General features: G+C 42.1%; 2 protein-coding genes across 3 annotated transcripts; one reads left to right on the forward strand and one right to left on the reverse strand.

Moving 5' to 3' along the window:
- The first annotated feature begins 1,302 nt into the window (after positions 1-1,302).
- Positions 1,303-4,086, forward strand: pnpla4 (patatin-like phospholipase domain containing 4). Its single transcript, XM_047031344.1, has 7 exons — positions 1,303-1,859; positions 2,111-2,298; positions 2,565-2,659; positions 2,908-3,043; positions 3,310-3,375; positions 3,508-3,660; positions 3,770-4,086. The coding sequence occupies exons 2-7, from the start codon at positions 2,119-2,121 to the stop codon at positions 3,911-3,913; spliced, it is 774 nt and encodes a 257-aa protein (XP_046887300.1). The 5' UTR covers positions 1,303-1,859; positions 2,111-2,118; the 3' UTR covers positions 3,914-4,086.
- Positions 4,087-4,169: 83 nt separating this feature from the next.
- Positions 4,170-11,803, reverse strand: sts (steroid sulfatase (microsomal), isozyme S). 2 transcript variants are annotated; one of them, XM_047031343.1, is made up of 13 exons: positions 11,757-11,803; positions 11,159-11,323; positions 10,841-10,962; positions 10,278-10,400; positions 9,746-10,160; positions 9,183-9,319; positions 8,179-8,316; positions 7,690-7,849; positions 7,230-7,351; positions 5,157-7,103; positions 4,687-5,028; positions 4,412-4,539; positions 4,170-4,261 (listed from the first exon to the last, which is right to left on the reverse strand). In XM_047031343.1, the coding sequence occupies exons 2-10, from the start codon at positions 11,308-11,310 to the stop codon at positions 6,709-6,711; spliced, it is 1,764 nt and encodes a 587-aa protein (XP_046887299.1). In that variant the 5' UTR covers positions 11,311-11,323; positions 11,757-11,803; the 3' UTR covers positions 4,170-4,261; positions 4,412-4,539; positions 4,687-5,028; positions 5,157-6,708. The 2 variants fall into 2 exon arrangements, with proteins under 2 accessions (XP_046887299.1, XP_046887298.1); XM_047031342.1 differs by having other exon boundaries at positions 11,719-11,803.
- Between the last annotated feature and the right edge of the window lie 786 nt (positions 11,804-12,589).

Here is a 12,589-nt window from a genome sequence, read left to right on the forward strand (position 1 = left end):
CGTTCCATATCCTGCCCATGAATCACATTCCCTTTCAATCAACAGGAACCATTTGATCTTTTAAGAGATTTATTTTATCAGCATGACCTTGATTTGTCTTTGCCATGGCAGTCACACTCCTGAGGAGGGTGAATCTTCCTCCCACCTCAAAATCCTTCCATAAAAAGCTTCAGAGTTTATCTGTCAACCCCGAGAGCAGTAATTACCTCTCATTTTCAGGCTCAACACAGGGCAAAGAGGGTCCCCCAAATCTTTTTTTGAGTACAGTGTCTCTTGTCTGAATCATAATTAAATCCTGATAATAGGATTGGTATCTAAAATTGGACTTCTCTCATCCTTCACCATCAATGGCCACAATCCAAATTATTTTTGATGAGAAACAAAAGGAAGAACATTTGCAAATTTAGCTAATTCCTCAAAACTTTGTACTAGACTAGTCAAGTAATGTTGAGATGCTTCCTTGAGTCATCATTATTCATGTATATTGTTTTGTAAATTAATATTCCAATAAGAATACATTGAAATGATCCACAAATGAATTATTTTGTTCCTCTTTGTTGTAACATATCTTACCACTTATTTTCCTTTGCTGTCCTACAAATCTACAGAGAATGAACAGTACCTGAAAGTTGAAACTGTTAGTTCAGCCACAAAGAAACATTTTACCCATTCATTTAATAAATGTACACTGAAATAGTATAAAGATGCTGTACAGAGTATGGAGGCAGGTTCTTGAACAAGTCAGATATTATTCTCTCCTGTGTTTCAAGGATGACAACAAAAAAGGTTTGTACTGCCTCGCTATGGATATTAATGAAAAATCTTTACATCACCCCAGAAAAATGATCCCTACTACGTTATTTACAACAGTTCATATCACCCAACCTCCAATACTGTAGGTGAGGTGCTGTGCCTTCTCCAGAGAGCTTAACCTGCCTAATGCACATTATACATAACCATAAGCAAGACTGAAGAAGCAGGACACTTGTGCTGACGTCGAGCATGTTGTGCCAGACTTGAGAATTCCCATTGTTCTGGGTCCTTGGGAAATAAATGCTGACTGAAGTGGTTGCAGAGGAAGAATTGCACTCAAGGGGCAGTGTTTAAGGAAAGAAACGGAGCCAGTCTGATACTTGAAGTTTGTTTACCAGTTCATTATTTAACTCACTTGATACTTGATAAGGTTATCTTGACTCTTGGGAGGGAACTGGGTGGTGGTGTGGTGTGGGTGGGCGGGGGTATCGCTATTAGAATGATTAGGCTAACTGGTTTGAAGTAAGTGCAGTACACATCTTAGGTGGCGAAACACGCATCTCAAGCATTCATAAGAAGACAAATCTGTGAACATGTAACAAAAACAAATGCAGTTACCGGTAATTTTGGAATAACAGCGACTGCATGTAATCATGGTCTCACCAGGCAACAATGGGCTATTTGTCGGACCTCCTATTCAGAATTCTTCTTTGCAGAAATCACAGACACTGGTTTACTTCCACATCATTAATGTGCCCGGTATCTTTTTTTTTAACACTGTCTGACACCATGGCTGTATGCAGAGTTTTGAAAATACAGCTGAAAAACTAAGCTAGTGGGTTTGGAATTAATGTTAGCTGGCAGCTAGTTAGTTTACTCATGTTGGACAGCTAATAGGGTAGCATAATTGCGTATTATTATTTTTATTTGGTAATTAAGCCTACCGAAAATAGAATGTGTTCACAAGGTGATGTTGCAAAACGTCTGAGACTTTTATTTTGAAACCATTTTGAAACCATTTCGAAAAAACGGAAGTACAGTCGAACTGTCAACATGCTGAATTGCTGGTCAGACTTGTGAAGCAAAAATGCAGTCATAGTCACGAGGTATGGAAGCTTCACCACGAGATCATCACAATTGTGTTGTGCCAGACAAACCTATGTGCAACCTGTCCAGATTATTTAACTGTAAAATCTAATATCGTCGAGTTACGCAGCCTAGTTATTTGAGCTCATGAAGGCAGCCACGTTGTCTACTATAAAAAATATGTTAAACAATAACCCGTTGGATTTCTATTTCCCCATTGTTTTAGTGCTATTTTCCCAGAATCTAATATAGTTTTTTCAATTTTATGCAGAGTGCAGTATGGCAGTGCTGAATTTGTCATTTGCGGCATGTGGATTCCTGGGAATCTACCAGTTAGGCGCTGTTGGAGCCATACTGCGCCATGGAGACAAGCTGCTGGGCTCTCTTAAGGCATGTGCAGGGGCATCTGCTGGAGCCCTCGTGGCTGCAGTGCTTGTCACCGCTCCAGACAAACTGGAGGTAAAGTGAAAAAGGTCACAATGGTCACCTACAAGTGGCTCAGTCAGATGTCCACTCTCTCTCTCTCTCTGTCTCTCTGTCTCTCTCTGTCTCCCTCTCTCACATAGTGATCCATGAGGCTATCCCTCTTTAAACATCCCGTATCTCTCACAGTCTGTTTAGTGGATTAAAATAAAGACACAAGCAAAGTCTGTCAAGGCTTGGTTCAATCATGATTGGATTGAGGTCAGTATAGTAATGATGTCTTTGACTTTGTCACCTACCAGAATTGCAAAGCTTTTACATATCGATTTGCCAGTGATGTCAGGACCAAGAAGCTTGGAGCCATGACACCAGGATATGACTTCATGCTCACCCTTAGGTACAAGAATACACTTTTATCATGACATTCAAAATAGTTTACGATGCCCTTTTCATGTATTCCTAGATCAAATAGGAAACATATGTTAAAATGATCAATTTTAGGATTAGTATGTTACTGTACATGTGCATAGCTACTTACAACACTATAATAATTAGGATATTACCTAAAAATACTCAATGCTCATAATTTATATATTTTATATATTTATATTTTACACATGAGCATCTGCTGCTGTGCCTCTCCAGGGAAGGTATAGAGGACATTTTACCCAGTGATGCCCACAGCCTGGCAGGTAATCGCCTTCATGTCTCCATAACACACTCCAGAAGTGGCAAGAACAGCATCATATCCAGCTTTTCCTCAAGGGAAGAGCTCATAAAGGTATACTGCTGCCCACACATCAAGGGACATTTAACCTAGCTTATCATAAACTTCAGCTTTTCAGATCACAAATTGTTGTCAAGTTTTATGAGGACGGCAGCATTGTTTGACTTTTAGCTACAGTACTGTCAGTTTGGCCAATATTTGCCATATAGTTGGTCCAACTAGAGAAAACAGTTACCAGTGGCTCCATAAACAAGTTATAGTATGGCTGAAAGGATTTGATAATGTCATATTGCTTATGTCATTCTCTCCTACTGTTGAAGGCACTCCTAGCAAGCAGTTTTGTTCCAGTGTATGCAGGATTTAGCCCAGTGGAATTCCAAGGACAGGTAGCTTTTTTTGTAATCAAAATACTTTACAAGAGCCCTAAGATCAACTTAACATAGCCCAAAACCCCCAGGCTACATGTAGTTACACTGTGGCTGTCTGAGAACTACTTGTTTTGTTTTTATTATTAACAGAAATGGATAGATGGAGGGTTCACAGATAGCCTTCCTGTTTTGCCTGAGGGTCGTACCATAACAGTGTGCCCCTTTGCTGGACCTCAAGATGTTTGTCCTCGCCACAGAGGACGCACAAACCTTCGCCTCAAACTTGCCAACATGGACATAATGGTGGGTAACACAAATCATGCTTGGTTCTTTTATGTTGGGTATTGTACACCTGCAGGAATAGTCTTATTTCTTCCCCCTTTTTTTCTTGTGTTGTTGCGCCCTCTCCTAGTTTTCCAAGGAGAACATATTACGGTTGAACCAGGCATTGTTTCCGCCTTCGGCAAGTCGCATGAAAGAGCTCTGTCAGGAAGGATATGATGACACTGTGAGGTTTTTAAAGAAAGAAGACTGGATGCACCAGGATTTTGTTTAAGTACATTTCGTCAATCATGTATCAACATCATGGATGAAATGGACACAATAATCAGGGTCACACACACTGAAATATATAACTTTGTTATAATTTTTTATTATTTTACCTACATTGAGTGGATTTTACAGTTTTGAACTGAAAGGAATGTAAATTAAATACATTGTTTTAGCATGTACCAGCTTTTTGTATAGTTTGTTCACATTTCCTCCTATTCATCATGTGCCGTGTTCAAAGGTGGGACAGTGAGACCATTTGCCCTCTCAACGTGTTCATATCTTCATATTCCTGAGGGGCAGCATCACCTGAGGCAACGCTAAACCTCTTTTTGCTGGTTTTGCATTTTCCAACCTGTGTGTGGAGACACTAATTACATTGAGATACAAATTGTTTGCTGCACCCTCTTACCGTGACTTGAATTGTACAATTTTTACCATGACATTTTAGAGCTGTGGAGCATATTATGAGATACTATAAGTGTTGGTAAGATGCTGTACTTACTAGAATAGTTATAGAAGCCATTAGAGCTATACTACAGCTACCCAATAAAGCAGCAACACAGATGTTCCACCAGTTGATTGAGTGTTGTGTAGCCACCGGTTGTTCTGTGTAGTTCTGGTGACTTGACACTCACACACACAAAACAACATGAAAAGACCATTTGAAAATACCAAATTCTCACACATGGTTTGAGAGCCTTTCCATTAATGGTTCCTAATACTTCATATGAAGTAAGCAGACATAATGGATATCTGTCTTCTGTAAACCTCTCTTACCATCAATTTCCAACAGAGTTCCATTTCCCCGGGCTCGTTCTGGCGGTGGGAAAATCACTAGCACTTCACACAAGTACATAACGCCGTCATGGAACTGGAGGTCCTCCAGGACAAGGATGGAGTACCCCTTTGAAGTGTTACCATAGAAATGGATGTTTGAACTCTGCACGAGTTTCTCTGTACCCGAGGAGCCATTTGACTTCCTCCGGTGCCATGAGACGTGCACTGTATTTGGATCATTTTTCTGGTAGTTGAACTCGCACACAAGAGCTACATTTCCCCCAGGGACAGTCCGGATCTTCTGAGGATACTGCTTTACGGAAATCTGGGATCCAATTGAGCCTGAAAACAACCAAGACACAAAGGTCCTGTTTCAACCCCCTGAAAGCCCTCCACAGCATCAAAGACATACTTAAGCATCCATGGCTTAATTCCATGGCATCTGTATCTTTAACAGTAAACAAACTCACCAATAATGATGGAGAGAAGCGCAACTACACACCCAACTGATGACATGAGAGAAGGCATACTTAAGATGTAGATCTCACTTCTGATTCATAAGTGTGTGGACCGATACCAGTGAAACACCAGATTTATTGTCTGACACAAATTATACACAAAAGTATATTTCCTGTGTGAGGATGTCTGCCCTCTGACATACATCGTTACTACAGGAACTCATGTAGACAGAAACCAAACCAGTCCAAAGGTCATCCCCCTTTTCTGCATGCATGCAGACACAAATGGAAGTAATAGTCTGCGTTTTTCTAACCCACTACTTAAAAAATAACCTGAACCTTTACAGTACCATAATCTTCCAATTGGTATTACTCAGGTTGTAGCCTCCTGATATGAAGCTTATCCACAGTTTCTAATAATGAGGCTCATTTTAGCCCACTCCTATTGTATACTTTACCCCTGGGGGCAGAGATTTCCTGTCTCAAGGTTTTTCATTGTTTCGGCTCCTCTCCGGGGAACATTCAGTCTATACAACTCTAAACATCAGTGCGTCTTTTTGAAAACATCCTAACTTCCCTTATAATTTGTTCTGGTAATTATCCTCCAGCTGACTCTAACACTAGAAAAACACATCTGCACACAATTAAACACAGATTTTGGTTTTGTTTTGCAAATTAACACTGATACACTGATTGATGAAGTCTACATCGATGGATTTCTCTGTTTTTGGGGGTGAGTATACTGCACGGCTCTCCAGAAGTAAGAGTTGCAAAACCTCAAACTGACCGACACGGCTCTGTGTTTGCCGGCTGGATATCTCGGGGGCACACATGTAGGTTTGTAATGCTTTGGGCCGCGTTCCTCTGGTGTCCGGCTGTTTGTGACGGACCAGCAGCCAAAGCCGGGTCAGAGACGAGATAAACAGCTGGCTTCTATCAGCGCCAACCCAGCTGCAAGTCCAATACTGATCAGCCACCACGATTACAGCCCGGCTGTGGCGCACCTTGCTGTTGCAAATTTGATTTGTACATGATCTGCGGATATCAATCATACCTCATTACTACTGTAATATGGTTAGTAATAGTGGTTATGATAGGATGAATCAATAGCAGGAGCCAAGAAATCGTGAGTAGCATATAGAGTGCTACATGAATCAAAATGTTGGTGGATAGTGGTAGCAATGCTGTCCATATTTGAGATTAAACCTTAACATATAGGCTGCCACATTGTCCTTAGAATCGTTTTGATCAAGGGTAGATATTCCCCTCAGTCACAGCATAAGGTTCAAACATACCATTTGTTTTAGAATTATTATTTTTCACAATTTTACAAATATAAACACATATTTGATATGACGGTTTCCTGGCAGGCTGAAAATAACCAATAACATTTAGTCATTTAGCAGACGCTTTTATCCAGAGCGATAAAGAGTCAATTTGGCTGCAACACACTTTACTGCACCAGTGAAAGCCTGGCAAAATAGTTCTTCCACAAGGTCAAAGAGGAAAAGTGCGACATGAAATGCCTTTTCCGCCCCCCCCAACCCACCGACCAGTAGACGTGTTAACTGGTGGGCTGCTCCTGTGGAGGGGTCGATATGCTGCGCTGACTGTCCCTCTCACACCTGCAGAGCTGGGCCAGGGAGGAGCAGCAGGGCTGGAGCCAGGGTTTCCACACCAGCTTCCCTGGGGTCATCTGGGAGAGGACGGGCACCACGGAGCCCGTGTGGCGCTCCACCGCCACCCGGATCTCCTCCAGCACGGCGTGGAAGGCGGGCTCAGAGTCTGCCGTCAGGGGCGTGGTCTCTGAAGGGTCCCTGGACAGGTCAAAGAGCAAGGGGGGGTCGTGGTACGTCACGTACTCTGGAGTGCAGAAGCAGGCGTGTGTGTGGAAGCAGCCGGTCCCGTTTTCGGGGTAGAAATTAGGAGTGAAGAAGAAAGCCTTCCAGACTGAATGGCCTGAACAAAAAGAACATAATTTCAGTCTCCCATAGACATCACTAGGTTAAGTATGAGTCGTTTATTTTTTTTCATACAAAGGGTAGACTGTCAAATTGCTGTATTTAGACATGGGACAAGGCTTACTGTCAGGAGGGCACCACCTCACAGCATTCAGGTAGGCATTACAGTAATGGAAGAGAAACTCATGGCTTGACCTTTTGACTCTCCCCTGCAGCAAGGGAAGGAGGTCGTGACCATCTATTATTCTGAGAAAAAAGAAGACACATAAGTAAAAGAAAAATAATCTTGGAGAAAAGAAGAATTGGAAAGCACTAGAAATGATTTGCTGATGTCAATAGAGTCCAAATACACTAAATATTTGATCAAAGAAGCTAGATTATCCTGTTACCTCTTAAAAAACGATAAGTATATTCAGAACTTCACCAGCACAGATTTAGGTGACAGCTATTGTGAATATTACTGTCTCAGGCGTGATAGAAAAACCACAGAGCAAGTGTATTTTTCCACAGTGACCTAGATTCTAATCGACTGTTATTTTTTGACTGACGTGCGGCTGCTATGGCGCTACGTGCTGTGGGCTCACCTATCCCCTGGTGTGCTCGCTCCAGCTAGCTTCACCACAGTGGGAAAAATATCCATGTTGCTGGTCGGCTCGTCGATCAGCTTCCCGGCGGGTAACGTACCGCTCCAACGCAGCACACCTGGGACTCTAATACCTCCCTCCCAATTGGTGGATTTCCCTGCTGCTTACACAAAACAGACAGATGGTTTAGCAAGCAGACCAGCAAACAGACAGACAGACAGACAGTCAGGTAGACAGACAAACAGACAGACAGGCAGACAGGCAGTCAGAGAGAAAGACAGACATTGTCTCCTATCAAATTCACAGCACAGTCTGTATGTCTGAGGAAGCTGTCACTTGAGACAACCAGGCTGCTTGAACGGAGCATAGGAAACTGCACGCTCATTACATCGAAATACATTACCAATGTAGTTAGATTTGTTCGAAATGCATGCAATGGAAAATATGCACCACCTTTTAATTGGTTATTTATGGTTTCATATTCAGTACCTTTGTAGATGCCATTCCAGCCCCGGTGCACTTCCCCCCTGACAGAGATCTCTTCCAGGTGGGCCCCCTGGTCTGAGGTCAGGTAGAGCAGTGTGTTTTCACTCAGACTCAACCTGTTCAGGGTCTGCATGATCTGACCTGGGAACAGACAAACAGATAAGCTCTAGAGGATTTACTTATGAGGTACAACAGAGCACCATTATGCAAATTAAACATGTAAATTGTTCCTATGCTAGCAATCTGAATGATACCACAAGACGGCTCCTGTATACAATAGGCTTCTCAGAAACAAACAAGCCCATGCATGGCAGCCACAGTGATTCACAAATCCTTTATAGGCAGGATAGTGTGCGAGTGGCATTTAGAAGAATAATACTCACAAATCATTATAAATGCATTGAGGGGCAACATTATGGACAGTCAAGCAAATATGTATTTAAAGTCCTCATTGGTACTCAGGGAATGATAAAGACTCCCTAAGGCTTACCTTCACACAGCATAAATCTTAATTTCTTGGCAGGAAACAAGAACACATCCAAAAAAGCAAACCCTTTTTTCTATATGTGACAAATGTGTTGTCACAGTAGTGATTTGGGTAATTTTACGACCATTTAGAAAATTCACAATATTTCCAATCCTCACCCTTACCCTGCTGTTATAGTCCTTTACATTTTAAGGAAAAGGCATGTGTATATTTAAAATGTGGTTCTAAAGCTATATGGCAGTTTGGAAACAACTACTGTATCATGTCAAATACAAAAACAGACTATTATACTCTTGTCTGTGGACTTGAGTATCCTCTTGTCTGGAGACAATTTAACCATACCTAAGTCAAACAAGATACTTGTTCTGTTGGATCAAACGATTTTGTCCAAAACACTATGCTGAAGGGACCTAATGGTGATAGTCTGGGACTGAACAGTGTCATGTTATAACTCAAAGAATCTGTGACTCAATCTACAAGTGTGAAAATGGACTCAGAGAGGATGGCAAGCTGTACCTACCTACACTCCAGTCAACCTCATGGACAGCGTCACCATAGAGACCGTGCTGGCTGGTGCCTTGAAAGCCGGGCGAGGCAAACAGAGCAGTGTGCACTTGAATGAAGGACAGGAAGAGCAGGAATGGTCTCTCTGAGTTTCTAGAAAAATTGAATCAACACTTCTGTCAGTGCAGTGCATTATATTTTTGGTACATGAACAAGCAAATAGTATAGCACATCTTATGTTAACACATTTGCGCATTACATTTTTTGGCATATGTAATTAACTTCCATGCATTTTCATATTCTTATACTGTAATCATGAACTGGTTATTTTTATGGTTACAATAACAGCTACTGCAAATCATATTGCAGGAAAAATGTGGTATAGGAAACTTGTACTTTGACATTTTAGGTCACGTGTCACATATACACCATATACAACTATGCAACAACCTCATAAAGTAATGTGAAAGGTCATGTGAAACACACACACTCAGGGAAAGTGGTTTGGCCTCAATCTTATCACCAAACCAATGAAGATAGATCTGAAACAAGATAAGATTTAACAGAAAAAATAAACACCTTTCAAGAAACTCCACAGCCTCGCGTGTCATTCTTTGAGTCAGGTTCTCAGAGACATAAGGCTGTTCAACAATGTCTTGGTTCCTCATGAGGAAACAGTTCAAGCTGGGAAACGTGAGGACAAACATAGTAAAGGATGCTGCAGCCACGCCCACAAGAGCTGCCAGGCACAGGGCCAGCCTCCTTGTGATGGGGACCACGCCCCTGACGTGCAGCAAGGCCACGGTGGCCACCCCCACCCCCAGGGCCCTGTAGGGGATGTGTGCCAGGACGTTTACGAACACTGTGCCGTGACCCGTCTGGCAGTCACGCAGGTTGGTCATGGTGATGCCGTAGAAGTGGTCAAATCCGTGAACGCTGGGGTGGTGACAGTGATCATTGCTCCACTCACAGTTAAGCCCCAGGTGCCATTTTCCTACAGTGCAGAGACAGGTGTTAGGGTAGCAATATTACCAATAAATGACCAGCAGTGATTCAGCTACTAAGGTCAGCTGGAGGGTTAGGACAGTGAAAGAGGAAGATTTAGTCTCACCTATCAGTGCAGTCTTATAACCTTGCTGTTTGGCAATCTTGGCAAACGTGACCTCTTGATTAGGAAGGCCCCCGGATGCTGCGGAGATCACATATACTCCTAGCCTGCCTTGTCCCACCATGCCTGCTCAAAATGAAAGCAAGTCATTTGATTAGAAATGAGAAGTTTTGCTAAAGGCAAGTCCTTGCAGCCTATAGCTGATTCTTTGATGTGTAGATGAATCACTGGAAGGGATGTCAGTTGACACAACATGTATCACACCACAGGGTGGTAATAAGTTGGTGAATCTGTTCCCACATCCCGTGTGCCTGTTTATGCTCCAGTAACTGAAATGAATGCATTATAATACATGACCAACGCACTCATAATTACTCATCATAATCTACTGCATGACGACTGTGTGGTCATGATGCTAAATAACTAGTCAAAGATTTTTCATGATTAATTACAACTGTCTGTGTAGCCTTTGATAGATGGATTACATACAGTGCAGGTCATAATGAAAGTGTTTATAATGCATTATTTAAAAGGGTTGGTGACCTTGATTCCCCTCGTGGTCTCACCTGATCTTATTGGGTATCGCCCTGTGAGGAAAGCCGCCCTGCTGGGTGTACACAGAGGTGCTGCGGCAATGTGCTGTGTCAACTTCACTCCCTCCTGAGCCAGCTTGTCAATGTTGGGGGTCCTGCAGACAACAGTAATTACCACCATGGTTGTTTCATCACAGCCAATCATCAGTAGGGGGGCTATTACACTTCAGTGAACACAGCAACAGTAAAGTGAAATATGAATTTGTCTGGATATATGAGTACTGAATCTGACCTACGCAACAAGCCTGCATATGCCAACATTCAGACTAGTTGTGCACTAACAAGCCTTACCTCAGGGTAGTGTTGCCATAGCACCCTAAGTCTCCTATACCCAGATCATCAACCATCATCAAAACAAAATTGGGCCTTTTTTCCAAAGGTGAAGCACTGCCTGCCTTGAAGAACAATAGACTCAGGCAGCAGGGGATCCATGTAGTCTTCATTTTCAGGGGAACCCTGGGAAGACATGCAGCAAAAACGTAATTATCCTCTGTTCCGGTAGCACTGTCTTTAAAGGATAAGCCTACATGTTGTAGCCAGTCTGCTGCACTATTGTTATTTTGAAAAACAAATAAAGAGTCAGAGGTACAAAGTCTAATGGGGAAAACATTCTCTACTTAGCTTTCCTAGTTTACACGTTTTCGTCACAGCTAAAAAATTGTGAAGAAAGAAAATTAGGATTTGACTCATGGGGATTGTTTAATTATAATGTAACCTAACCTCACGCAATATTTTGAAGCTTACACATGCATGCTACCAATACAATTAGAGCGCAATGGCACATGCCCTTGTATAGATTATGATTACCGACTAAACCAACTCCAAAAGACGCATTCGACTTTCAAATTTACCAGTAATATCCCGTAAAACGAATGTAGGCCTACTCAACTTGACAGCTAAAATTGGAACTTCATTCAATTTCAGCTTGTCGGTTGGTTCAGGAAGTTGTCTTTTTGTCATGTGATTAGATCACGCATTTTCATTGGATACAATTAGATTACAACTTTCAGTTAGGGTTGGGGTTGGTTTTGCTCCAGTTTGTCTATTAGTGGGCTTACTAGTTAATGGGCGTTGAGTTGAATAGCTGACCTTTTCTTCTCAATACAGAATGTATTGACGATGTGTGACGATGTTTGTAACCATACGGATGGAGAAATACTGGCATCTATTGCTTACACTGCAGCGTAGTAGGAGAGACCGAAGAGTCATCCAAAAAAGTCACAAGTTGAGTTTTGAATTAGTAGACCAATAGACAATTTCAGTTCCTAGCTGTCCTCTGAGATTGAGTAAGCATTTTTCTTTTCTTTTTCTCTGTATAAAGTATAAAATGAAACCAGCAGTGTAGCACAGGACCAGTGTGTGTGTGTGTGTGTGTGTGGGTGTGTGTGTGTGGGTGTGTGTGTGTGTGTGTGTGTATATGTGCACATGAGTGTAGTAATGTGTTTATGTCTGCCCCACAGATCATTCCTCTCTGTACATACTATACACATTCAGTCTGTTTCAGTAGATTAAATCTGTCTGGCATGACTCATACCATGAGCAGCATTAGCATTCAAGTCACATCATTTTGGGTGTCTCGTCCCTGCAGCGCAAGCAGCATTAAAACACCACTCAGCAGCTGTATCAAAGCATTAAACCCAGTTCTTCCAAGGCCACTTCAAAATAAGAGATTAATTGATAGCGTGCGTTATCACAAAGACTTGTTCTTCTCAGCAAGCACAC

Source organism: Hypomesus transpacificus, chromosome 12 (genome assembly GCF_021917145.1).
Source record: "Hypomesus transpacificus isolate Combined female chromosome 12, fHypTra1, whole genome shotgun sequence".
In the NCBI taxonomy this organism is placed as follows: Eukaryota; Metazoa; Chordata; class Actinopteri; order Osmeriformes; family Osmeridae; genus Hypomesus; species Hypomesus transpacificus.